We start from the raw sequence: 24,827 nt of genomic DNA, 5'->3' as shown, positions 1-24,827 counted from the left end.
ACTCCACCGGGTCATGCACACTGCAGTGTGACACATACGTGGAAGAGGACTGCCATTTAGGCAGAGAGATTGGGTGAGGGCTTCTGCCATAAGCAAGCTACACAGGATTTGGCTTTCAGGCCATTGGATGTGACAGTGGAAATGGAAGGAAGTGGTGGCTTTTGACTAATGGAGTCACCTGGTTTTGATATTGAATTGGATCTGAAATAGAAGTGTCAAAGAAGATTTAGGATTCCAAATCCGTGTACCAGGTCGGGGAACACTAGAGGTGAAACAGGTTTGGGAGGATGGGCAAGAGTTTCCGTTTTGGATGAGTCAAGTTTCAGATACGAAATCTGCAGGAAGATCAGGGGCCCAGTTCTCAGAAAAGGTGGCTGAGTAGAGCTGTGCTGGGAGTCCCAGGCATCGGGCTAACAGAGACTGACAAAAGGATGTAGTGGAGTGAGCATGTGGAGGGAGAAGAGGCCCACCTCAAGTCCCTTGTTGTGCCCTTGACCCACTGCCCCCCTCCAGCTGCAAGTGCAGAAAACATGTCACCGACAAGGCTCTCGCACCATGCAATGCACACTCACACAGGTTTCCAGGCCAGTACTCTGAGTGATGTTACATTGCTCAGAAGTGCTTGAATTTACTTTACAGCCAGCTTTTGTTCATTGACTAATATGAATACCCTTTTAATAATATAAATTGGTGTCCTAAACCTCTTGCAATTAGTTCTTAGGAACTCTGCCAAATACATCAGGTAGGCCCTGCAAAATCCAAAACGTCACATGATTCAACATAATTTGGCAAGCATGAACCAAGCTTAACAATAAAGTGTATCAAACACCTGTCCATACTCAACAAATAGGAATCGATGTTCGCTACCATCAGAAGAAAAGCAGATCATTCACATAGATGCCCCCATGAAGCTGACACCTCGTGTGGTGTCCCATTTCTATGATGAGAAGCTGAATCATTGGCCTATGGTGCAGCCCTTTTAGATATGGTGCTGCAACTTTTAAAACTGATATTTCAAAAACCCACAAAGAGATTAAATGTATTATGCTTTGATTTTATTTGGAATCCTAGGAGAAACATTCTTAATAAACTCTTAAATTCTTTTCCATTAATGTCATTTAAGTAATGAATTTATAAAGATTGAATTGATTTGTTTATATACACTCAACTGTAGAAAAATTACATTCTTTTTGTTTGTTTGTTTACACCATCAAATGCAATCAAGGCAAACAAGACGGTTAACTAAAATGATTACTAAATGCAGCATTAGCTGATGGCTTTAAATTTAGAATGTGTTACTGATGTCAGGGCTGATTAGATTCATTCTCTATCTAAAACCGATGCTATTAAAAGCTTTGAGCAATTTAGATGTAGTCACTGAGTAAAATTCCAGCGGGGGGAGGGAAATTCTATCGGGATTGATTCTCCTGTGGTGACTTTATGTGTGCACGGATGTCTGGGGGGATGGGGTAGGAAGAAAGAAGAGGGTGCAGGAGAGGTGGTTGGTTGGCATGAATCCTAGAAAAGGTAAAGAGCCTTGAAATAGAAAAAGTACTCATCTTCACAAAGGGAATCCCAAATGGCATAAGGATACAACTACTGACCATTCCTGTTTCAGGACTTTCCAAGAAGCAAGGCAAAATAAACGAAGGAGAAGCAAAAGGTTAAGAGGGCATCACACTTTAGTTACTCCTCTAGAAATGAACCCACAGGGAAATCATGGTAGCCAGTGGTGGGACCAACAGTTTTACTAACAAAAGGAATGTGTGGTAAAGGAAAGGGTGATAGAAACATGGAATGAGTATGTCATGAGCACCACCAGAACCTAAAAGCACACTGGAGTGATCAGGCCCATCAAAGTGCCAGGGAGAGTCTAGTGGAAGAACAGTCCTTGTGCTCCAAGGAAAGAGTGAGTCTCTTCCCGGGGCTCCTACAGCTGGACTTAGGGAGATGTTGCAGGTAGCTGTGACTTCAGAAAGGTGTGCCACTGGGACGGTACACCATTTCCAGTATCTGTGCCTTTAAAAGGTTTTATTACTGGCCCAAATGTCGGGAGATATTTTAAATGGGAGGGAAGACATTGTTTCCTGGATGGAAATTCTCTGGATATTTAGATTCTACTCCTATGCAGGGCTGCAGGAGAGGGTGTCTGTCAGTAGGTCAGCTCTAAGCTGGAAGGTTCCTGTCATTACAAACGAAGCTTAGCCATCTCTAGGAAAAAGGCAGCAAATAACTTGGATCCTTCTATGTAGTTCCACCTAACAAAAGAAGAAACAAAGAGAAACACTGTTATTTCCATGCAAATGACAGGGCAAAGTAGCCTACAATGTAAATAGGAAGGTTTGGTGATGGAAATTCAATCGCCAGTATGTAGCACGTCAGAGGGTTACCATGTGGAGACTTGGGGTTTGTGTGGTGAAGGACTGGCCCCTCCGAGGAATCCGCTAACCTGTTGATTTTCTCATTCTGAGAGTGTTCCCCATCATCAACAGCACCCAGCGGGAGCATCATCACACTCTTTTGGATGATATCCTGGAATATTCTGGCAATCGGTATGGTTGAGCCATCCCGGGTCATGTCTGGCTCTGTTCCAAATACTGAAACACAGGAAAGAAGGCATTCGAATAAAAGAAGGACAACACTACCCCTAGCGATCTTCTCAAATGCAGTGTTTGCTTTCTCTTTTCTTTTTTCTTTTTCTTTTGTATTTAACCATTAAATTTGGTGCCTGGGTTAAGTAAGCTTCTTGATATCATGCAGTTTATATTCTAAAATAGTCACTAGAAGCAAGAAGAAAACCATGGTTGCCTTCTTTACAATTACCTACTTGGGGAAAAAAAAAAAAAAAAAAACCTTATGGGGCACCTGGGTGGCTCAGTCTGCTGAGCGTCCAACTTCAGCTCAGGTCATGATCTCACAGTTTGTGAGTTCAAGCCCCACATCGGGCTCTCTGCTGTCAGCTCAGAGCCTGCTTCTGACCTTCTGTCCCCTCTCTCTCTCTGCCCACCCCCTCAAAAATGAATAAATGTTTAAAAAAACTTTTTAAATAAAATTTTTATTTTGAATTGTAAATTTTACAGAAAAGTTGCAAAAATAGTACAGAGTTCCCATATGTTCCTCACTTTGCTTTCTGTAATGTTAACATCTTATATCAGTTAACATCTTATATCAGTAAGTTATAAAGAATAAGAAATTAATATTGGAATAATATTATTCACTCAATTCAGACCTATTTGAATTTCACCAATCTTTCCCTTTTTCTATTCCAGGATCCAATCCAGAATCCTAACTGCTTCTTAACTCTCCTCTGGTCTGTGACACTTTCTCAGTCTTCCCTTCTCTTTCATGACCTTGACCCTCTTGAAGAGTACTGATCAGTTGTTTTGTAACCTCATCTGGGTTTGTCTGATATTTTCTCATGATTGGAAGAGGTCATGCATTTCTGGCAAGAGTATTGCAAAACAATGTACCTACTTTTATGGTTGCTTCATGAATTAAATATTTGGAAAGCGGGACTTCTTTGGTTTTATAAGCAATATATAAATAAATAGCTGTATTCAACTGTCACCTGAATGTTGTTGTTTTTGTGCTCAGCTGTCAAGGTAGCCCATGGAATAGTTTTCATGGATATCCTAGGGTCTAGAGACATGAGTTGAAACCTTCGAGGCTAGGGCACAAGGTGCCAGTGATGGAGGGGAGATGCAAAATAAAGACACAAAAGATAACATGCCACATGTTCTTTATCCACAGAGCGAGGTGTGAATGTGAGTCCAGGTGATGTACTTTGCTAGAAGAACTGGCTGGACACACAAATAAACCAAAAGGTGCCTCATGCGTTCCTGCGAGAGGATTTCAGGTCTTTACTGCTGACCTGGACATTTCAATCCCACATCTCTCCTCAGCTGGCACGGCACTTACCTTCCTGACTCTTCTTTCTCTCTTCCTGGTTTCTACAGTTTGGTGGTAACACCCTGCGACAGCCGGAGCAGCAGGAATGATTGCGTAGACAACTATGGCTCTAAGTCTCAGACTGTCCTCAGACCTGCCCTCTAATTTTTATGGTTTTATTTTTACTATATTTTTTAAATAAACAGTGGTGAAAGCGGAATGGACCTTAATTTTATTTATTTATTTCGAGAGAGAGGGAGAGCGAAAAGAGGACCCCAAGCAGGCTCCACATCCAGTGTGGAATAGGACGCAGGGCTCAAACTCACAGTTGTGAGATCACGACCTGAGGTGAAATCAAGAGTCGGATCCTTAACCAACTGAGCCACTCAGGCGCCCCCTGTCCTCTAATTTTTAATGTCCCTGTCCTTGGTACGGATAACCCTGGTAAAGTGTCACTGTTCCCGGGTGGTCTGAACCTCGGAGCCCAGCTCAGCTCTGACTACTGTGGGGCCTGGCCTGAGGCCTCACCCAGGATATAACGCCCACAGGTCCATACAAACACGTGTCAGTGTTTTCCCACTTGGCTTTTGGGGAGACTCTGAAAATCCCCCTGCTTTTCAGAGATTCCCCTACTTTGCAGTTGTGGGCAGTGTCAGAAGCCAAAGAGACTAGGTATTCCTTCTCCCCACCCAGGCAGCCAGGGCCCAGGCACGTGTCCCGTGCTCACCAACCACACGATCCGGCCCAGGACTTGAAGTATGTGCCATCAAAATAGGGACCAGCGAGAAAATCCCAAGTACAGCTCTGCTGCCTTCTCTACCCTTGGACAGGCAGAGTGGCAATAAAAAAAGACCACTGGTTTTAGAGTCAGATAGGTGGAACTGAGTTTATGTGTTTGGTAACTTTGTACAATGATCTCCTCCCCAGGAAGCACCTCTGTGGAAATCCCACGTGGCCGTGGAGCCGTTTGCATCTATGGACCTCACAGAGAGTGGAATTTGAAGACCCAAATATCGTGAGGATGGGCCCTCAGTTAGACCCCTCCAGGGTGAGCCTGGCTCTTGGGGAAGGCCCGACCTTCATGTAGTGGGTCTCGTTCCCTGTTCTCCACCTCGTGCTGGCCTAAGGCCATGAAAACCCACCCCTCCCTGCGACCAAGAAGAGTGAATCCTGGGGAGCCTGGGGGGCTCAGTCAGTTAAGCGTTCGACTCTTGGTTTCAGCACAGGTTGTGATCTCACAGTTCGTGAGCTAGAGCCCCATGTTGGGCTCTGCCCTGACACCACAGAGCCCGCTTGGGATTCTGTCTCTCCCTCTCTCTCTGCCCCTCCCCTGCTCATGGTCTCTCTAAATAAATTAATTCATTAATTTAATTTAAAAAAAGAAGATGAAGAAAAGAAAATCCCCACAGGGCGGCCCATTGTAAGCTTGCTCCCTCCATTAAATTTTAGCTCCTTCCTCATTTTTAACCCCAGAGTTCCTTTACTTTCACACAAATTCAGCTGTGCCCTTTAAAGGACATTTTTATATGTTGGCCATCACTTCCGTAAGTATCAGAGGCTCTCAAGTCCACCATTTTGCCCCAAACTCAGGCTTCCAGACATAAACTCTAATCCTGGCCTTGTCACTTCCAGCTCAGTGCCCTTCAGCAAATTCCTTAATGTCCTCCAGACTTGATGAACCAGGGGAGGCTGTTGGTAGGGGCGGTGGGACAGTGTGTATGAAGAGCCCTGTGCATAGATGGCGCTCAGTGACATGGCCTTGGTGGAAAGGAGGGCCGGACTGAAATTTGGAATGTGCTGCCTTCTCCACTGCCCCACCAAGCATCACACCTGGTCCCACGGTAAACTGGCAACTCGAGATATCGCAAGTCTAACCTGTTTTGATGGCTCTTTTGGCCGCAAGATACTGATTATCTTTAATATTTGCCATCCACGGCTGTAGTCCCAGTGTCATAGAAACAGTCATCTGGTTGGAACTATTTCTTTTGGAGAATATATGTTCAAGATGCTGCTTCACCTGAAAAGGAACATTTTCATTTGTAAGAGAATATGTCAAGGTATTCTCACACGCAGTGACTATATAGCAATTTTTCATCCCAGCCTGACAAATTCCAGTGCTGTGATTTTGCCTTCATTCTTGCAGAGGGGCCTCAGGGACAGAGAGCTTCAATGGTTACAGAAACACTTGTCTCAGGACCCTGCAGTCCTCAGCCCTCCGCCCACCCATCCTGACCACAGTGTCAGACTTCTGACGCCTGGTTATTATGAATTTTGTTAATTAGGAAACAATACAACTTCTCAATTTGAATATCCCTCCTTTTTAACTTGTCAGTACCTTAGTGACTATTGTGGGAACATTATGCATTTGGAAATTTCTGGAAAGTGGGGGCAATTCTGAGCTAAGCTATAAAAGAGCATTTGCTCAGAGTCCTTCTCTGTCCCCTGGGCTCCATTCCAGTTGCCACAATGGAAATTCTCCCAAGAAAAACTATACCCTGAAATATCCCTCCCATTCATTCCTTCAACAAACATCTATTGACTGCCTGTCATGTGGCAGGAACTGTCCTAGGTGCTGGGAACACAGCTGTGAGCAAGAGGAAGACAGGCCTGCCCTCGTGGGGATTCGTATCTCCTGAGAAAGAGAAACAATACGTCCAAAAAGAGAAGGAAGGAGGGGAAAAAACAGGGACAGAGACTGGGAAGGCGGGTATTTTGGGATGTAATTAGTGCTAAGAAGACAATAAAAGAGGTCAATGAGAGAGAGTTGGGAAGAGGTATTCTTGGAGCCCATTTATCCAGAGCCTACTTTGTTGAACTAGAGGTAAACTGATGATAGGTTGATAATTTGGACATGTAACTCCTTCCAGATAACATTTTCATTAAAACGGCTGCTTTCAGAGTACTGATTTCAGACACCAACGGGCAAACTAACTACAGGCTTGAGCATTTCCGGCTCCATCCGGCCGTAGGCAATCAGCTTTTCCATCTGTGTGTAAACCAATCTTGCCTTTATGTCAACTGTTTAATGTAAAAATATTTCCCATCACTCCAACCCCAAACAGTTATTTGTCTGACTACTGTAATTGCATACAATTACAGAAAGAGATTTCACCAAACAAAAATTTATTGGTTTCTTGACGTGTGTTACAATCCCTTTTATGTTGGGAAAAAATGATACGTCAGTGCCAACAACTGAATAGCCCACTAAGCCGTGGGAGGCGGCCCTCATAAATGGGCCAATGCACATCTGTCACCTGTTTTTCCACCACAGACGTATTCATGTGAGGGACCAGACGGATTGAGAATTTTCCGATAACTCGGCCAGGGATGACGGTTTTAGCTCCAGGCTCATCAAATGCACCCTCAATCCCGTGGATTGACAGCGATGGGTACCTCCATAGGTGCATTAGAATTTCCTCCTGAATTAAAATAAAATCATTTTACTAAATTAAAGAAGCTCAAGTAAAACTGTTCAATTGTATCGCTCGTATCGCCGATTTCTGTGCATCTCTAGCACTGTTTGTGACAAGCTAATTATCACCTTCCTCAGATGTGTCTGGACTAGCCAGACAAGTGGGATTTCCCCTCCAGACCTGAGACACTCTGCTGCCTCTGGCTGACCGAGCTGCTCCACCTAGGAGGGCCCCTCGTCGCTCGCGCACTCAAGTTAATAGATGGCAAAGGGGCCCTTTCAGAATTTGGGGCTTGATTATGAATTTCTACCCCCAATCATCACGATGATAAGTTGTGTAGTGAAAGCATTTTCTTTTTTCAGAAGGCTTCAAAGAACTCTGCGTATGGTTGAGCCAGTTTTCTTTGCTGCTGTGACCAAGGCAGAGCTGGTCTGAGGGAAGAGATATACTTCACGGTAACAAACTCTGTCACATCTGTTCAACAGGGTTCCCCTTCTCCTGGCAGGTCCCCCAGCCACCACACACCAGAGCAGCAAAGGTTTTAAAAAGAATAAGAAGGAGAAGGGGAAAGAAACCATCCAAATTTGCCAGAAATGAATGCTTTGGGCTCTGGTTTACTTACACTGAGGCGGCAATGTAGTAACTCACAGATTAGCCCCCAGGGCTCTTGATTTTGTCTATTTAAATGAACAACTGGGGGTCTTGGAACGGGAATGATCAGACTCTTCTCAATCTTTAAGCAGACAGAAAGCGCAGACAGCTGAACGCATTGGGTCTAATAAACTGATTTGGAAAAGCCTGTCTGTGAGATGGGCGGCTGCCCCAAGGTTACATGCCCGAGGCCAGTGCTGGGCAGACCCCACACAGACTTCTGGTTGATCTAGACCTTAGGGAAGTAAGTGGCCACGAAAGTGAAAATCTGCCTCAGAATTAACATCTGCTTTCAGTTCTGAGATGTGTGGATGAGCAGAACACAGTAAATCAGGAATTGGGAAAATATGATTTATTACTGTCATTCCTCTTTCAGATCAGCCATCAACTTGTGAGCATACCTTGGTGTCAAACAGAAATTTCTTAACGTGGCTGCTATGCCGGTATTCCTCCAGGTCCAGATCAATGGCTTTGTACATTTTTCTCTCTTCTTCCGTAAGAGGAGCCACTTGGTCATAGATTCCAGGGATCAGAATATGACCAGATGAGTCCACCAGGCTGCCTGCAAGGGACACGGGAAACCAAGCCAGGGAGGGCTTACGAGTGCACCGAGGTTCCGGCCCGGGCGCGGGGGCCCGGGTGACTCCTGTGGCCGCAGCGGGCCTTGTGACGGGCCCTGGTCCCCCCGGGCAGAGCCGCTAGCAGCACTCACGTCTCCAAAGGACAGAGCTGGTCTCCAGGCAGACTCAGCCTGAGCCAGACCCATTTTAATGTCTACCTCATCAGTGCAGGGATGGAAATACAGGGGTCTGCGTACATGTAACTGGGTAGGACTTAGCTGCATGACACTGGTCCTCAATTGTACCTTCTGTATCAAAAACAAGGTTCGTTTTTTAAATGTTCATCTATGCTGAGTTAAAAAGTAATACATATTCATCATTTAAAAACTTAACTATGAGATGCTGGAGAGGATGTGGAGAAACGGGAACCCTCTTGCACTGTTGGTGGGAATGCAAATTGGTGCAGCCGCTCTGGAAAGCAGTGTGGAGGTTCCTCAGAAAATTAAAAATAGACCTACCCTATGACCCAGCAATAGCACTGCTAGGAATTGACCCAAGAGATACAGGAGTACTGATGCATAGGGGCACTTGTACCCCAATGTTTATAGCAGCACTCTCAACAATAGCCAAATTATGGAAAGAGCCTAAATGTCCATCAACTGACGAATGGATAAAGAAGATGTGGTTTATATACACAATGGAATACTACGTGGCAATGAGAAAGAATGAAATATGGCCTTTTGTAGCAACGTGGATGGAACTGGAGAGTGTGATGCTAAGTGAAATAAGCCATACAGAGAAAGACAGATACCATATGGTTTCACTCTTATGTGGATCCTGAGAAACTTAACAGAAACCCATGGGGGAGGGGAAGGAAAAAAAAAAAAAAAGAGGTTAGAGTGGGAGAGAGCCAAAGCATAGGAGACTGTTAAAAACTGAGAACAAACTGAGGGTTGATGGGGGGTGGGAGGGAGGGGAGGGTGGGCGATGGGTACTGAGGAGGGCAACTTTTGGGATGAGCACTGGGTGTTGTATGGAAACCAATTTGACAATAAATTTCATATACTGAAAAAAAATAAAAAATAAAATAAAATAAAAACTTAACTATGTATGGATATGTCTATACAGCATTCCTGAGGAACCAAAATCATCATTCTCAGCTTCCCCCCCCCCATAAGAACCATAATATAATAAGTACTCATCTTCAATCAAAAGTATAAAATCCTTGAGATCAAGTCTATAAGGCATACATGATGACTACAAATGCGTTCATAGTGAATAGGCAGATATACCAGTCTTTATTTCTGAGTTTGGGGATTCATAGGAAGGGGGGGGGGAATCATCAATGAATATCTACAGAGGAAGTAGATTTAGTAAAACACTGCTCACTACCTTGAAAAAATACTTCTCAAAGCAGCAAGTAGACTAGTGGAGATGGTGAAAAATGTAAGCGGGACATCGAAATTTCTCTTCGATCCACGCGGGACTCTTACTCAAGTGAAGACACTTCGCAAAACATATGCCCCACAGGTGTAATGAGATTGTAACTTGGCAATGTCAAAAAGCTACTGTGACGCACTGTACCTTGAGGGCTTCCTGTTAAAGCTGACACTTGACAAAGCTCGGGGCTGGAGGCTCTGTGAGCACCGGTGTGTCCCCCCAGTTACGGGACACCCGCTGTGCTCAAAGAACCAGAGGAGTGCTGGGGACGCTGAGGATACGTTAAGACCCTGCTTTCGTCAGCAATGGTGCCATCTGTGGCCACACAGGCTGAATAGCAAGTGTGACCCGGCACAAGCAGACCAGCGGGTGGTCTGGCTGTCTGCGGGCACAACGGGATCCAAGGCAAACAGGCTACCAAAACCCACAGGACCAGTGGTAGGGTGGTACGTAACAGGTGTCCCAGCACTCTGAGGCCATCCTCGAAAGCAAGACCCCAAGTTTCGAGGGCATCAAGGCAGCAAAATGAGAAGGGAGGTCTTCGCTGTTCTGGTTTTCGACCACATCCTCCTTAGCCCCTCCCCGGGCCCCCTGTGTAAGTCACCCAAACTTCCACAGCCACCCTGGGGATGGTGTTGCAGACCGCTATCCACCTCCCTGCGCTACTGCGTTATGGGATTCGCCGCATTTAGCCCAGCAGAGCCTGTGTGAAATACGTGATACAAACCAATTCATAAAATTGAAGTTAAAAACTAAGCTGGGTGCCAAGTGATTGGGACTGGCCGTCACTGGTTTGCAGGCCACGCTCTGCACCCTCACCAAAATCAAAACCGAACCTAAAAGCACCACCAGGAATCACCAGGTCCTCCCTTCGGGGCACGTCCCTAAAGGTCTGCCGACACTCTTGTACGCAAGGACAGAGCTGCAAAAGTGCACGAAAGACAGACCCCGTCCGTAATGCGGCTGGAAAGACACAGGGTAAAGAAACACGTGAGGGTCCACGAGCAAAGAGCTGTGAAGGGGAGCGGACACGCAGGAGCAAGGAGCAGGCAGGGCGCCAGCCAGGTTGTGTGGGACGCGACCGGCACGGTCTCGATGGCGAGAAGAGATGGGTGTTCGAAACGTCAAGGTCAAAACAATGAAGACCTGAGACACGCCAGCAGCCAGGATGCTCAGTGTCCGTACGGGACACTGAACCGGGACATCGTTCCTGTCATTTCAGGCAGCCGTGCCAGGCATCACCGTGGGGATGGGAGTCAGGGGTCCTTGGCAAATCAGGCTGTGACGTGAGCAGGGGCCTTGCCTCACGCTCACTGCACTTGGCCGGGGCCCGGGTGCGGTTTCGAGTCTTGGAGCCTGTTTTCTCAGGATGCAGGACAGCCGTCCCAGCTGCTGGCGGGACAGAGCACAGCCGACACCCCCCCCCCCCCCGAGTCCCCCTGCCCCCTGCCCCGCGCACCCACCAGCAGGGAGATTCACGGGAGGCTCAGCACGCGGTGGCCTCCAGGCGCCGCAGGACCGGCCGGAGGGAAGACACCGCGCGCATCCGTGCTTCTGCCCCACACGGCGTGTTCTCGCTGCGTCTTTGCCCAGTCCTCCAACACCGAACGCGTCGGCAAGAAAAAGGACGTTTGCCAAGAGTTCATCTCCCCACCCCCTCCTCGTTTCCCACTTGAAATCACCGTCCTCCGAATGGGATGTGATTTCTGCAGCCACGAGGGCCTCGGCCGGGAGCCCAGTCTGGAAGCGCAGGGGAGGCGGAGGGTGGCGCCTTTGAAAACAAATCAAGTAATCCTTGATCCTCAGGAGGCCCCTTGGAATCTAACGTTTGATAAAAGCGCCCTGGACCCGGTGACCTCCCTGCTTTGTGGCTTTTAGGTGAGGGCAGGGAGTAGGAATGCCCACAGAGGAGTGCCCAGGAGCAGAGGGCTCTGTGCAGACTGATGTCCACCCCCACCACCTCTGACCTCCCATGTACACCCCACTCTAAGCCTCTTTGAAAACAGGAACTTGCGCCTGGGTGGCGCAGTCGGTTAAGCGTCCGACTTCAGCCAGGTCAAGATCTTGCGGTCCGTGAGTTCGAGCCCCGCGTCAGGCTCTGGGCTGATGGCTCGGAGCCTGGAGCCTGTTTCCGATTCTGTGTCTCCCTCTCTCTCTGCCCCTCCCCCGTTCATGCTCTGTCTCTCTCTGTCCCAAAAATAAATAAAAAAAAAAAAAAAAAAAAAAAAACGTTGAAAACAGGAACTTGCGGTGTTCCCGGGGCCCGGGGGAGCTCCCTGTATCCCCCTGGTGGAGACTCCATGCCTTTCATACCGTTGGCACTCAACACATGTTTATGACTCATTAGCACTCATGGTTACCGGGATCACACAGACAAGGAGCGAGGACAGAGGGATTAGGAACTTGCACAAGGTCACACAGCAGCACCTGACTAACGTGTAGGGCACCTGCCAGTCTGCAGGGGGGAGAACCCAACAGAACCCGCTCTCCCTGACATGCAGCGGCCCTCGGGGAGAGCCCGGGAGCCAAGATGCTGTCGCGGTCAGCAAGCAAAATCCCTGCTTGTCATCTGATCAGTGCTGCAGTTCAACCGTATGTCCTTCAGGTCTTTCTACAAACCATATGAAAGCCATATAGAAGACCCAATCCAGAGTCACTTCATTATGGATTATTTGATTTGTCTCAAAAATAAGAGAAAGTGAAACCATGTGTTTTTCATTCTGTTCGTGATCCTGATCGGATTGTTCTTAACAGAACCATATGCATTTGTAGGACTAAACAGAATTCTATGCCTGGGCGAAACCATACAGTCTAAGAGGATGCAATGCAGCAATCGTGATCGGGGGAGATTGAAATGTACCATAGAGATTTGATGATGCTGTTCTTAAGGAAAAGAAAATTAGCTCTGGTAAAACAGAAGATTAACTCTTTTTCCCCCCCACAATACCGAGTTGCATGCTATGTGAATTCTTCTGGAAACAATTTAAAAACTTTAAAAGAGAATGGATTGTTGTATTCCGTCTGATATTTTCAAGCATGTGAGATATGGTCTAAGAGTTATATTTTAGGAAAAGTAGAAGGTCATAAAGGAATAGATAGATGATAGATAAAGAGACAGAAAGAACAGGGGCACCTGGGTGGCTCAATCAGTTAAGCGTCCGACTCTTGATTTCGGTTCAAGTGATGATCTCGCAGTTCAAGCTGCACATCGGGCTCTGTGTGGACAGTGTGGAGCATGCTTGGGATTCTCTCTCTCTCTCTCTCTCTCTCTCTCCCACCCCCCCATCTGCCCCTCCCCTCTCATGAGCTCTTTCTCCCTCTCTCTCTCTCAAAATAAATAAACTTAAAAAAAAAAAAAAAGACAGACAGGACAGACAGATGGGAGATAAATGACAGATAGCGTAGCTAGATAACAGATGATCGATGGATAGATTTCATTATTTACTGTGGGGAATGAATGAGCAAGAAGCTTTACAAGTAAAAACAGTTCTGAAGACCCTAATGGCGCAGGTGGACTGATGGTGCCCTCTCGAGACTGCCGAGGCCAAGGGGATACAAGCCAGGGGGCCAGAGGTGACGCTGTGTCCACACACGAAGAAAAGAGACTTTTTCTAGCTGACTCCCATAGCGGACATGCTTTTTGGGACATGTCTGGCCCAAAAGGGACACGTTGCAAAACTTTCACAGAAGTACCCTTTGTGCCAAGTGAAGACAGATCCAAGTATTGTGGGGTCTGATGCTTCCCCGAGAACCTCTTCTTTTAAAAGAACACCCAATTATGAACACAAAAGCACAGAGTCCCTGCCAAGCCTGCAAAAGGGGCTCATCCAAGTGAGGCCCCTGAATATGAAGCTTCCTTGAACTCCCGGGATCCAGCCGGATGCTGGGCAGGCCGACAGAAGCAAGAGCTACAGGAAGAATCAAGGTGATCAGGGTGGGCACTCTGGCTCTCTGGAAACACGCACACGTACACATGACCTCCGCTTCCGTACCCCAGACACGCTGCAGGGTCAGGGGCAGGCAGCCACGAGCAGACCCACGGGAGTCCTTGTGCCACTGGGGGCCACAGCAACCTGGACAAGAGGAGCCAAGTGGTGCTGATGTATTTGGCATCACCTCTGGATGCTTCTCCAGAAGGGTCTCTCTGCTAGTGACCCTGAGCACGGCCAGTTGTGTCACAATATCCAGTAAAAGAAAAGGGGCTGAATTGAGGAAGAGCTTCAGTCCGTGAACGAAAGTAATGTGACTCAATAAGCCCAAGGAACAGTTAGCCAACGCGGGGGAAGCTGGGAATACGGTTCTTCTTCTACTCGACCCTTACTCAGAACTGGCTCGGAAGCCAAGGGAGGAGAGATGCACTGAACCAGACGGAACTGTATTCCAGTAGGTTCCCCAGTGGTTAAAAAGTGAAATGAAATAAGACATTACCAAGAAGTGCAACCAAATCAGCCATTGGCTCATGGAGGATGCCACCGAAGGTTCCTGAATGAAAATCTTGATCTCGGCATTTCACCTGGAAGGCAGGTAGGAGAGAAGACAGGCGCTCACCCCTGTGGTAGCTCTAGCAGCAGCTATCACGTGGTCGGACACACCCCACGTGCTGTCCCTCAGGACTCCGGGGGATACTTCCCGGTCACAGTGCGTGGGACACCTCCCGCATCTTCGTTTCCCGTTCTTTCCTGCATCCTCTGAAGCTGATTTCAGTCCCCAACTGTCCCTCCAACATGGCTCTGTCTGAGGCCAGCAGCCCCTTCCCCAAGGGGCTGACGTCTCTGTAGCCCAACCCTGCCTGTTGCTCAGCCCTCCTTCCAGAAACCTCCTCTTTGTCCTTTTCTTACAACTCCACTGGTGTCTCCATTGGTAACTTCTTCCCTGCCTCCCGCCCTGGAGCTCCGTCCCTGGCTCCTACTCCCTCTACACACAGAACTTCAAGAACCCCTTCCCTTGGAGGTGCCCCAGGGGCTCAGTCGGTTAAGCACCCAACCCTGGCTCAGGTCACCATCTCGCCGTTCATGGGTTCGAGCCCCGCGTCGGTTTCCGTGATGACAGCTCAGAGTCTGGCACCTGCTTCAGCTTCTGTGTCTCCCCCTCTCTCTTCCCCTCCCTGGCTTGTGCTCTCTCTCTCTCTCTCTCTCTCTTTCTGTCAAAAATAACCATTAAAAACATAACAAAAATAAAAAAAGAACCGCCTCTCTGTGCTTCATTTACCACCTCCACACCCTTCAGTGTCCATCCCTGGAGGTCTGGCCTTTCACCTACCACTCACCTGACCTCAAAATGTTGGTTGCTTCTGGTGCATAATACTTTGGTGTGCTCCCAGTTTCTGAAATCCCGTAGATGTGGAGGGGAGCTGCGCCTCTGCTCCCACAGCTACCTCCTACCAGCTCACCCATTTCCAAAAGAAGAACAGACACGGGTCCTGTAAACCTGTCACCTTAAAGTTATCTTTGACTTCAGTGCACCCCACACCCAATCTGCTACCAGCTCCTAATGAGTTGCGTTGAAATGTCTCTCTGGTTCGTTCCCCCCATCTCTCCCGCCGGGTTGGTCTTCCCCTCCTCCGGTCCATCTTCAAAGCACTGCCAGACGCATCTTCCGTTGAGTCACTTAAGCTTCAAATCTTTACTTCATGAGGCAGTCACACTAACTAAAGCACTGTGGGGCCTCCAGAGTCCCACCTCCAAAGTCTTTCCCACCTTCCCCCCACCCCCGATTCTCCTGTCACTTCCTGCACCTGCTCGTGGCCTCCCTTGACCAAGCCAAGATCTCTGCACCTGTTGTCCTCCTGTCTCCCCTCAGCCCTGCATCGCCCATCACTTCTAACTGTCTGTGGCCAGTGGTGCTCTTGGCCGTTCCCTCGTCCCTCCATCACACCGCCTGGAACGACCTCAGCCCTGGGTCAGCCCTGCCCACTTGGGCCTTCTCCTACCCTGGCTACTGAGCTCGGCTGCTAACAATGACCCAACTGCAGGGCAGGGGACTCTCCCTGCCCAAGCCTCCCCGACACTTGATCATGATCCGGTCCGTTCTCCCACCCAGTCCCCAGTCACCCTGTGGCAGGCAGACGTACTTCCTACTCAGCAGAGACCCAGAGACGCAGTGGGACAGATGTCCTGCACGTTCTCCCTCGGCAGTGTCATCCTGCACCTGCTCAGAAGAGCTCAGGACCCTCCTCCCCCCGCCGCCGCCCCCGTGCCTTTGCTCTCATAAACCCCCTGCTCCCTCGGAGCTTTTCGGTTGCCTCCTGAAGGTGCCCAGACCCTGTGCCCCTCTAGACGTTCTCTCATGTCACGCCTTCTCAAGGCCAAGTCTTTGAGAGAGGTTTCCTCAAGGACCTCGCTGCTTCTCCCTCCCATGTCTTCAAGCATCTGGGTCTCCGGGCAGTAAACTCCTCGAGGGCAGGGGCTGTTTCAGTCAGGCTGTCTGGCCTGGGATTCGGCATCCTCACATCTGGTGAGCAGAAGGCACACGCTGCCATTTAAGCGCCTGCGAGCGCGTGAGCGTTTCCACCTTCTCTACACCCTCTCATGCTCACAGCCGTCGGGTGTGGACAGGGCACGTGTGGCTAGTGTGCACACTGTTGCACGAGGAAACACGAAGTGGCTGAAAACCTACTGATCTCCCAGGGAGGGCCGTCTGGCTCTAAAGTGCTATCGTATGACTAGAAAAGTTAAAGGAAGCCGAACTGGACCACCTACTCAGGGATCCCAACGAGCCTGGGAAGGGATCACTGGGCCCACTTTACAGGTAAGGAAATGGAGGCTCCAAGTGAAGGAGCCTGCACAAGGCAGCACAGGGAGTGAGCCAGAATTCCCATCAGCCTCAGCCATGCGGCCCCCCCCTCCTCCCCCTGCCGTGGGGCTCCTGCCCCTCCTTTCGGCAGCCTGGGCCCCATCAGGCAGTCTCCTTACCCCCTGCACTGCTCTTCTCACCTCCAAACTCCACAGCTGTGCTTCCTAAACCTTTTGGTTTTGTGAGTCACAAACCCCTGTATCCTCTCTCCAGAAAAATGCACCCAGCACAGCCACTCTGTTTGGGGGGCTTCCTGAATCCCCCGTCCTGAGACCTCCGTGACCTCTGTGACCCGGCCAAGCCTCCAGGTCAGAACTCTCCTCTCTCAAGAGCTTTCTCTCTTCCCTCCAAGATCCCAGGACGGACTCCTCCCTCGCCCTCCTGGAGCTTGCAAATACCTCCACCCTGAAGTAGCTGTTCCCTCTCGTGCCGTAGGTGAGGGCCGGCTTCCCCTGGTTGATCCACAGGTTATCTGAAATTACGATGTAGTCTACACTGGAAAAGAACCGGTCCTTTTCTTTTCTGACCAGTTCCTCCAGGGCAACAGAACCGGCTTCTTCCATGCCTTCGATGATGAATTTGATATTCACGGGGAGATCCTGAATCAGATTAACAACAGAACAAACCATTCTGTCAAAAACTTGCACAACATGCCCATTCATCTTTTCGGATCCAGAGGTAGTTCGCGTGTGACATAAATCCATCACCACACGCATTCAACGTACGGGTTGTCCACATACCCAACGGCTCCATTTATAACAAAGGGGTCAGACCTAAGACCAGGAAGCAGAATTCAAGGGAAGGCCCAGCGTACGGCCTCCAGCATGACCCATCGATTCAGCGTGGACCACAAAGGACTCGGGGAAGGAATTCCTACCGAAAAAGCAATGTCTACACTTCAGGGCTCGGCTGGGCCGCCACAGAGATGGGCACCTTCCTCCTTCTCCCCAAAAGGAACCTTTCAAGAAAGGTCACTCGATTACAAATCTTTTTCTGTTCTCGTAATTCTGAGCGTGATAAATGAGAACTCCTTCCTTTGAACGACTGTCTAATGTTTAAGCCTCAGGATAATTTTTATTTCAAGTATCTGTTATTTTTCAGCTTTGAGTTCAATCTGCCTTTTAACTTATTCAAAGGCTTTGATCTTGCAGCAAAATGGAACTCAGGTTTTTCTCTAGCTAATATTAGGGCACAGAATAGCTCCTTTAAAATTTTTACAATGTGCCTTTCCCCCATTTGGTTTTGATCTTTTTGTATCTTTATAATTTATAACTTCATATCTTTGAGAGCCACATGAAGAGGAGAGGTCAAAGTCTTTTCCTGGAGCATAAAACATGCACAGGAGAACTCTAGAAGTAATTCCATGCAGATAATCGATGGCACAAACATACTAATTAGTTTTAACGAGTGGGATTGACTCACCAAAGATTAACAAAGGCAGGATGAGCGGAGGATTATATATTAGAAATTAAGTGACCTTCGGTCATTCAGTTGGTTAAGGGCATTTGGGGATAACGATTTGTTCAAATGTATCCCTTGGGTACATTTATTTCTATGTGTCTTAAGAAGTTAAGCTGAAGTTCTGAAATATTAATATTTGAAAGCTCTTTATTAACATTTAACTAGAAAACAATTGCTGAGAAGTAGTTGGAAAGCTTAAGAATTTTCTGGCAAAATGTGATTAACACAACACAAGCCAGTAGCTGCTACGTGTTGGGGGAGGCAGACGGCACAGCTGTCCGCTCTGTCACTGACACCCAAGGCGCCCGAGACGAGCTGCTCCACTCCTCGGCCACTCACCCACCCACCTATGCGGTATGGGTGTTAACAGTTGTCTGCCTCTCGGTGAAGTTAGCCACTGAGGTGAGGTGCATTTGCGCGCTCGATAAGCAAGACAAGAGAGAGGACGGGAGGGCAGAAGAACAGGAGGGCACCAGCAAGGAAGAAAGCACACTGCAAAGGGCCTCACACTCCCGGGCTCGGAGCTCCTCCTACCTGGGACTTCATCTACTCCACTCTAGGTTCCTGAGGTCGAGGGGACTATTCCTATTCACACGTCAGGTAAATGAGGCTCCAAGAGATTAACTGATTTGTCCAAGGGCAGTGAACATCTCCTCTGTTTTTGTTTTGTTTTTTAATTTTTTTAATGTTTTATTTATTTTTGAGAGAGAGAGACAGACAGACAGAGACAGAGACAGAGACAGAGTATGATCTGGGCAGGGGCAGAGAGACAGGGAGAAAGAATCCACAAAGCAGACTCCAGGCTCTGAGCTGTCAGCACAGAGCCCGATGTGGGGCTCAAACCTGTGAACCATGAGATCATGACCCAAGCCGAAGTCGGACGCCCAACCGACTGAGCCACCCAGGCGCCCCTCTTCTGTTTTGTTTGTGATCGTGTGCATTTCAGAGTTGAAATTTAAAAAGCAAAGCAAACTTTGGCCTTTATATATAGGAACTTTATTATAAATATTTCTTTCTCCCTTGGAAGGAAGGAAGGAAGGAAGGAAGGAAGGAAGGAAGGAAGAGAGAGAGAGAAAGAAAGAAAGAAAGAAAGAAAGAAAGAAAGAAAGAGACAAGAGAGAGAAGGAGGGAGGGAGGAGGGAAGGAAGAAAGGAAATAAGGAAGAAGACACAGAAAGAATGTAGAAAGAACTAAAGAAAGAGAAAAAGAAAGAGAAACCAAGATCATGTTAAACACTCAGGGCTTATTTAAGCAGGTATGACAACTCGGGAGGCAGCTTTGTAGGGGGTCAGTGGGACCCAGCCAGAACAATGGGCTCACTTAGGAAGCTCGTCTTTCTCAGTGAGATAAAGCAGTGGAGTCAAGAGCGGTTACATCCCTCTCTTCTGCTCTGTCTCAGGAGAAAATGAACTCCTGAAAGAGCAGCCCCTGGCTGCTGATGAAATTGCCTCTAGGAAAACATGGGGCAAAGTCAGGACCTGGTCTGACGGACAGGATTTGGAAGAGGCCATCCAGGAGGGTGGGCTGGCTCGCTCTGCCTGGCACCTGGACACAGACCCCTACTTCCCCAGGTCTCCTTGGAACAGGCTGGATGGAGACCCACACAGCGGGACCCCTACCTCGAGCCTCCTCTGTCCTAGACAGGGTGTGCTGCTCTCAGAGCCTTCGGCTGGGGCTGGGGTGGGGACGACGGGCAGAGGGTCTGCTTCCTCTGTGACTGGTAACACCTTCCTTTTTGCCCATGAAGTCACCCGATGGGCCCCATTTCCTTTTTAAATACCCAATCTTCAAATGGTTAATTCAATGAAGTCATGTGAGGAAGAGGAGAGGAAGGTAGAAAGGTTACACATTTCGGTCCCACAAAATCCTTCTGCACTCCAGAGGCACAGAGCTAATGCTTTGTGGAGCCCAGACAGGAACCGAGTGTAATAAATGTGCATGTCCCGGAACCAACAGAGCCAACCCAAGCTTCCTTCTTCTTGTAATACCGCATCGAACAAGATAGGTGCAAAATGTCAACCCTATGACTTAACTTAGGCGCCCCATTCCAAACTGCACTTCAAGGAATATTCCACAATGGACGCCTCATAAGTAAGTCCTGAGAAGAAGGGAAGCTCTGGCTCAAAGGGCCTTGAAGAACTTCCTAAAACTCCGAGGCCATCTCAGTGTACCCAGAGACCCCAGGGCCATGAAGCAGGTCCGGTGCGAGCTAGGGAATGAGGCCAGGACCGTGGGGACCTGTATTTGCAGCCCCTGGACCTCTCGGGTGTCTGGAGCACAGCAGGTGCTCTGAACTTCATGCACAGGGAGAAGCCGGCAGGCGGCTTTCCTTGGGAAGTGCCTTAGGAGTCGGGGTGTGACGGTGGTGCCTCCCCTCCTTCCTCTCCTCTCTTCCGTCTCCATTGGAAACGGCCCCTCCCACCACGTCTAGCCCCAGAGCTGCCTCCTCTCCGGGAAGATTCCCTGAACTTGCAGCTGGCGCGGGCTCGGCGCGGGGATTTCCCAGCCTTCCCCAGAACAGGGAGCACGGACAGGGGCTAGGAGCCAAGGGCCAGGCTCTCCCTGCCATCATGCTCACCAACTCGACGGGCTAACTCGGTGCCAAATGGAAATACGCCATCAACTAAACAGTGTTGGAAAGCTGACCACCCAAATCAATGCCCTCATTTTTACAGAGCAGAATCTGAGGCCCAGAGAGATGAACTCTCTTGCCCGTGGCCACACGGCTAGATTGAATCCTCGGTTTGGAGTCTAACCACATTCGTTAGTAGGAGGAGGGTGGTGTGAGATGAAACCACCCTTGAAGAACATCGCATGAGACAGTTAGATGCAAGCTTGGGTCCACCAATGCCATCCTCCGGTGGCCTGAAAGAGGAGGTCCCCCTCCTCAGAGCTGCACTCCTACCTTTCCATGCCCTGACTTGGACACCTATTGAAACCACTTTTCACACAAATGGAAAGAGATCTGAGGATTCAGACAGAATGTCACATACCAGAGAGTTCTAGCTTGATAATCTGTAAAGCAGCTAATACGTTCTTTAAAGTGCATGTCTGTCTCTATTAATGAAGCCATATCTTGTGTTAAGGAGGAGGAGAAGACAAAAAAGACAAGCTAAAGTAAGATAAAGATAAAAGAGACAAGATAAAGATAGGAGACCAGACAAGAGAAAGATAAAAAAGACGAGTGCAGGCTCCTCCTGTGCTTGGTGTTTTGTTTTTAACTGCGGTCAACAGCGCAGGCTCAAAGCATCAGCACCACCCCTGCCCCAGACCAGCGGGCAGCCTCAGAAAGTCCCTTTGTTTTCCCAGGCCTCAAGTTCGTCATCTGTGAAGCGGGTGTGACGGTAACCCACACCCCTGGAGACTGCTGGGAACAGAAGAGGACACAGCGCAATTTTAAGCTCGGAGCACCGTGACACAAAGCACGCTGCCTTTAGTGTCATCGTCATCCTCATCTTTGTCATCCTTGTGGTCATCACTGCCCTCGTCATCACTATCACCCTTGTCCTCGTCATCATCGTGATCGTCATTGTCATCATTATGTCCTCACCATCGTCATCACCATCATCGCCGTCATCGTCAGTGTCCACATCGTCATTGTCATCACTGTCAACATCAATGTCCACATCATTGTCATTGTCATCATCATGTCATCATCACTGTCATCGTCATCATCAATGTCCACATCATTGTCATTGTCATCATCATGTCATCGTCATCGTTGTCATCATCACGTCGTCATCACTGTCATCGTCATCATCAATGTCTACATCATCATCATTGTCATCATCATCGTCATTGTCAGTGTCCACATCGTCATTGTCATTGTCATCACTGTCAACATCAATGTCCACATCATCGTCATTGTCATCATCATGTCATCATCACTGTCATTGTCATCATCATGTCATCATTACTGTCGTCATCATCATGTCATCATCACTGTCATCGTCATCATCAATGTCCACATCGTCATCATCATTGTCATTGTTGCCAATCACCATCCTCGTCATTGCCATCTTCACCATCACCACCACCTGCACTGTCATCATCACCATCGTCATAATGGTCATCATCATCAACACTGTCACCTTCACTGCCATGATCGTCCTTGTCATCATCATCATCGTGATCATAGTGACCGATGCCGACAACATCCCCTCCCAAACACAGCTGGTTACCTACTTCTTCCAGGGCTCTGAAGGCGCTCACAGCATTAATCCACGCTAAAACGGGGCCCTTGTTGTCTGTTGCTCCACGACCATAAAGTTTTCCTTTAAAAATAGGGGAAGGACTTTGAGAAAGGCACAGACGCCCCTGCCAAGTTGAGCAAGTTAAAAACAAAGGTAGTTTTATGGGTAATCATTTTAACTGTACTTTCTATTTTTCCAGGCACAAATCTTGCTTTGAGATCACCATGTCCGATTTCTTCTGTACAAACAGTATGGCCATCAGCTAGTCAGATAATACAAACTAATTTGCAATATACAAATCCCTCTGGCCTTAATAGGAATTAGCCATTTTATCCAAGCTTGCTGGAAAGAACCTGCAGACCTGTTGTGGAATGCCATGTAACACAGCCTCTCCTTTCAAGAGTTTATAATTCGCATGAGAATGAAAACAGGGTATGTGTGTATCTCCGTTAACCTTTCTTCTTTTCTTTAAAAAACATAATTTCACTCAGTACTTTAACAAAGGAAACTGTGTGACCCGGACGACTACCTTCCTCCCAAGAACCCCCATCTTGGGAGTTAACTCGCCCAAGAGCATGCATCACGCGCACAGCTGTAGTTTATTTCACAAGTGACTAACAGCCAGCCTTGTTGGACAACTGGTAGACTATAAGACTGGCAGCATTTTGTTGATCCTTAACGGTGACAGGGGATAGGAGTCACATCTTTAGTCCCCAAGCCTTGTAGGCAATCCCTTATCCACAAAGAACCCAACACTGATGCATCACTGACCATCCACTTCCGTCAGCGTGTAAGGGTCTGTGAGCCAGCCATCTTCCTGTCTAGCAGGCTGCACGTCCAAGTGGCCATAGAAGCACACGGTGGGCTTTTTTGGATCATTTCCCAGTTCGGCCAGGATGATGGGGGGTATCGGGAGAGTCTGACCGTCAGGCAGCTGCAGAAGAAAAACAGGTCACATAAAAAAAATAAATAAATGTTGTCTAGTTCGTCCAGAAAATTCAGACATGAGAGTAGGAGTCCTGTTTTGTTTCTACCCATGGTCTTCTGTAGAGCCCACACAGTTTTTCTGATCATCACTTTATCTACATTTAAAAAGGGTACCATGAGCCACTTAATTAAAACCTAAAACGTAATGAAAAATACTTTTTTAGATGCATGGTGACAGCCAGCTGAATCGAACATGCTCTTCAGTATGAACTCAGACTCCAAAGGCTTAAATCCAGTGGACATGGTTCTGGAAAACAGACCATTCAGGGATTCGTCAGTGCTGACGCGGGTGCAACGGCACTTAGAGGGAAGACTGCCATCTGTGACCAAGATGCAGTAAAAAGCCGTAACTCTGATGAAAGACTGGGTCCTTTGAGAAAGGTACATTTGGATGTAAGGGAAAGGACGGTTTGGGAGTAACTGGAACCACACGTGAAGGATGTGAATAGAATACGGAGGGGGGCCGTCCCAGTCCTGACACAACGAGAGATCGGTAACACCATCTCATCGGGGACAGGATGTAATTCTTCATCTTTACTGGGCCTGAAGATTATAGGGGTGTTTTTTTGGAGGATCGAAGCCAGTTCCAGCCTTGCCACCCCCGCGGGAAGCCACGGCTGACGCCCAGGGAGGTGGCCTCGCTCGTGGTGGGGGAGGGGCCATCCAACCTGCTGAAAGCCCGTGTCCACGGGGTCCACGCTGGCACCCAGGCACCGAAGCTTGTCTGCAGCCAGGGCCATCATTCGGAAGAGCTCTTGCCTGAGGTGGGGCACGGGCTGAACGGAGTCACTCTCTACGGCCACCCACTCCTTAAGTATCTGTGAGGAAAGGCGACAAGGTGATTTGCCTGGGGAGTGTCACCCACACCCGCTCTGGGTGGGGAGCTCCTCACTGAGACGTCACTCAGCGGTAGGGGACACCAAATCTCTAGCACTCTTCATCTGACCTGCACACTGAGCTGGCAAACAGGCAACACCCAAGATGAACCGCCAGACGGGCCGGTAGAGACGTTTGCTGTGTAAGGAAGAACAGGCCAGGACAGCTTGGGCACAGGGTTGCCTTCCTAGACAGCTGCGCCTGTCCTCCTTGGATCCACAGGGTGCACGGCAGGGCTCCTGAGCCACCACTTCTGGTTTAGTAAGAGCCTGGAGCAGCTGTCTGGTGACTCTGCTCTAGGACGCCGGGCCTCCCACAAGGCCCCGGGGGCGCCCGGCCCTCGCTGCTCACTCTGATCAAGCACACGGTGGCCTCGGCTGGGCTGCAGGGCTCCCTGAGCACCCTTGGCATATAGGTGTCGTGGTCAGCCCCCGGCACCTCCGGAACCCAGTAGGCAGTGTATCCCGGGGCCTAAACTCAGGCCTCCGCAGGCGGACAGCCTTGCCTCCTGCACCGGGTTCTGCCCATTCGAGCTGGAGGGACAGCACATGGCCCTCATCCCCATG

General features: G+C 48.7%; 1 protein-coding gene across 2 annotated transcripts in view; it reads right to left on the bottom strand.

Moving 5' to 3' along the window:
- Positions 1–974: 974 nt before the first annotated feature.
- Positions 975–24,827, bottom strand: part of CNDP1 (carnosine dipeptidase 1) — a 31,365-nt gene continuing 7,512 nt past the window's right edge. The window contains exons 3-12 of one of the 2 annotated variants that reach the window (XM_042910682.1): positions 24,054–24,203; positions 23,170–23,332; positions 22,391–22,479; positions 17,143–17,343; positions 14,381–14,465; positions 8,354–8,514; positions 7,143–7,307; positions 5,764–5,905; positions 2,450–2,597; positions 975–2,258 (exon numbers count right to left, since the gene is read on the bottom strand). In XM_042910682.1, the coding sequence (XP_042766616.1) occupies positions 2,189–2,258; positions 2,450–2,597; positions 5,764–5,905; positions 7,143–7,307; positions 8,354–8,514; positions 14,381–14,465; positions 17,143–17,343; positions 22,391–22,479; positions 23,170–23,332; positions 24,054–24,203 (1,374 nt within the window). In that variant the 3' untranslated portion in view covers positions 975–2,188. The remainder of the gene's footprint in view (positions 2,259–2,449; positions 2,598–5,763; positions 5,906–7,142; positions 7,308–8,353; positions 8,515–14,380; positions 14,466–17,142; positions 17,344–22,390; positions 22,480–23,169; positions 23,333–24,053; positions 24,204–24,827) is intronic. The other variant, XM_042910683.1, reaches the window with a different exon arrangement.

The sequence above is a fragment of the Panthera leo genome, chromosome D3 (assembly GCF_018350215.1).
Source record: "Panthera leo isolate Ple1 chromosome D3, P.leo_Ple1_pat1.1, whole genome shotgun sequence".
NCBI classification, from domain to species: Eukaryota; Metazoa; Chordata; class Mammalia; order Carnivora; family Felidae; genus Panthera; species Panthera leo.
This window is presented reverse-complemented; position numbering and strand designations above follow the sequence as displayed.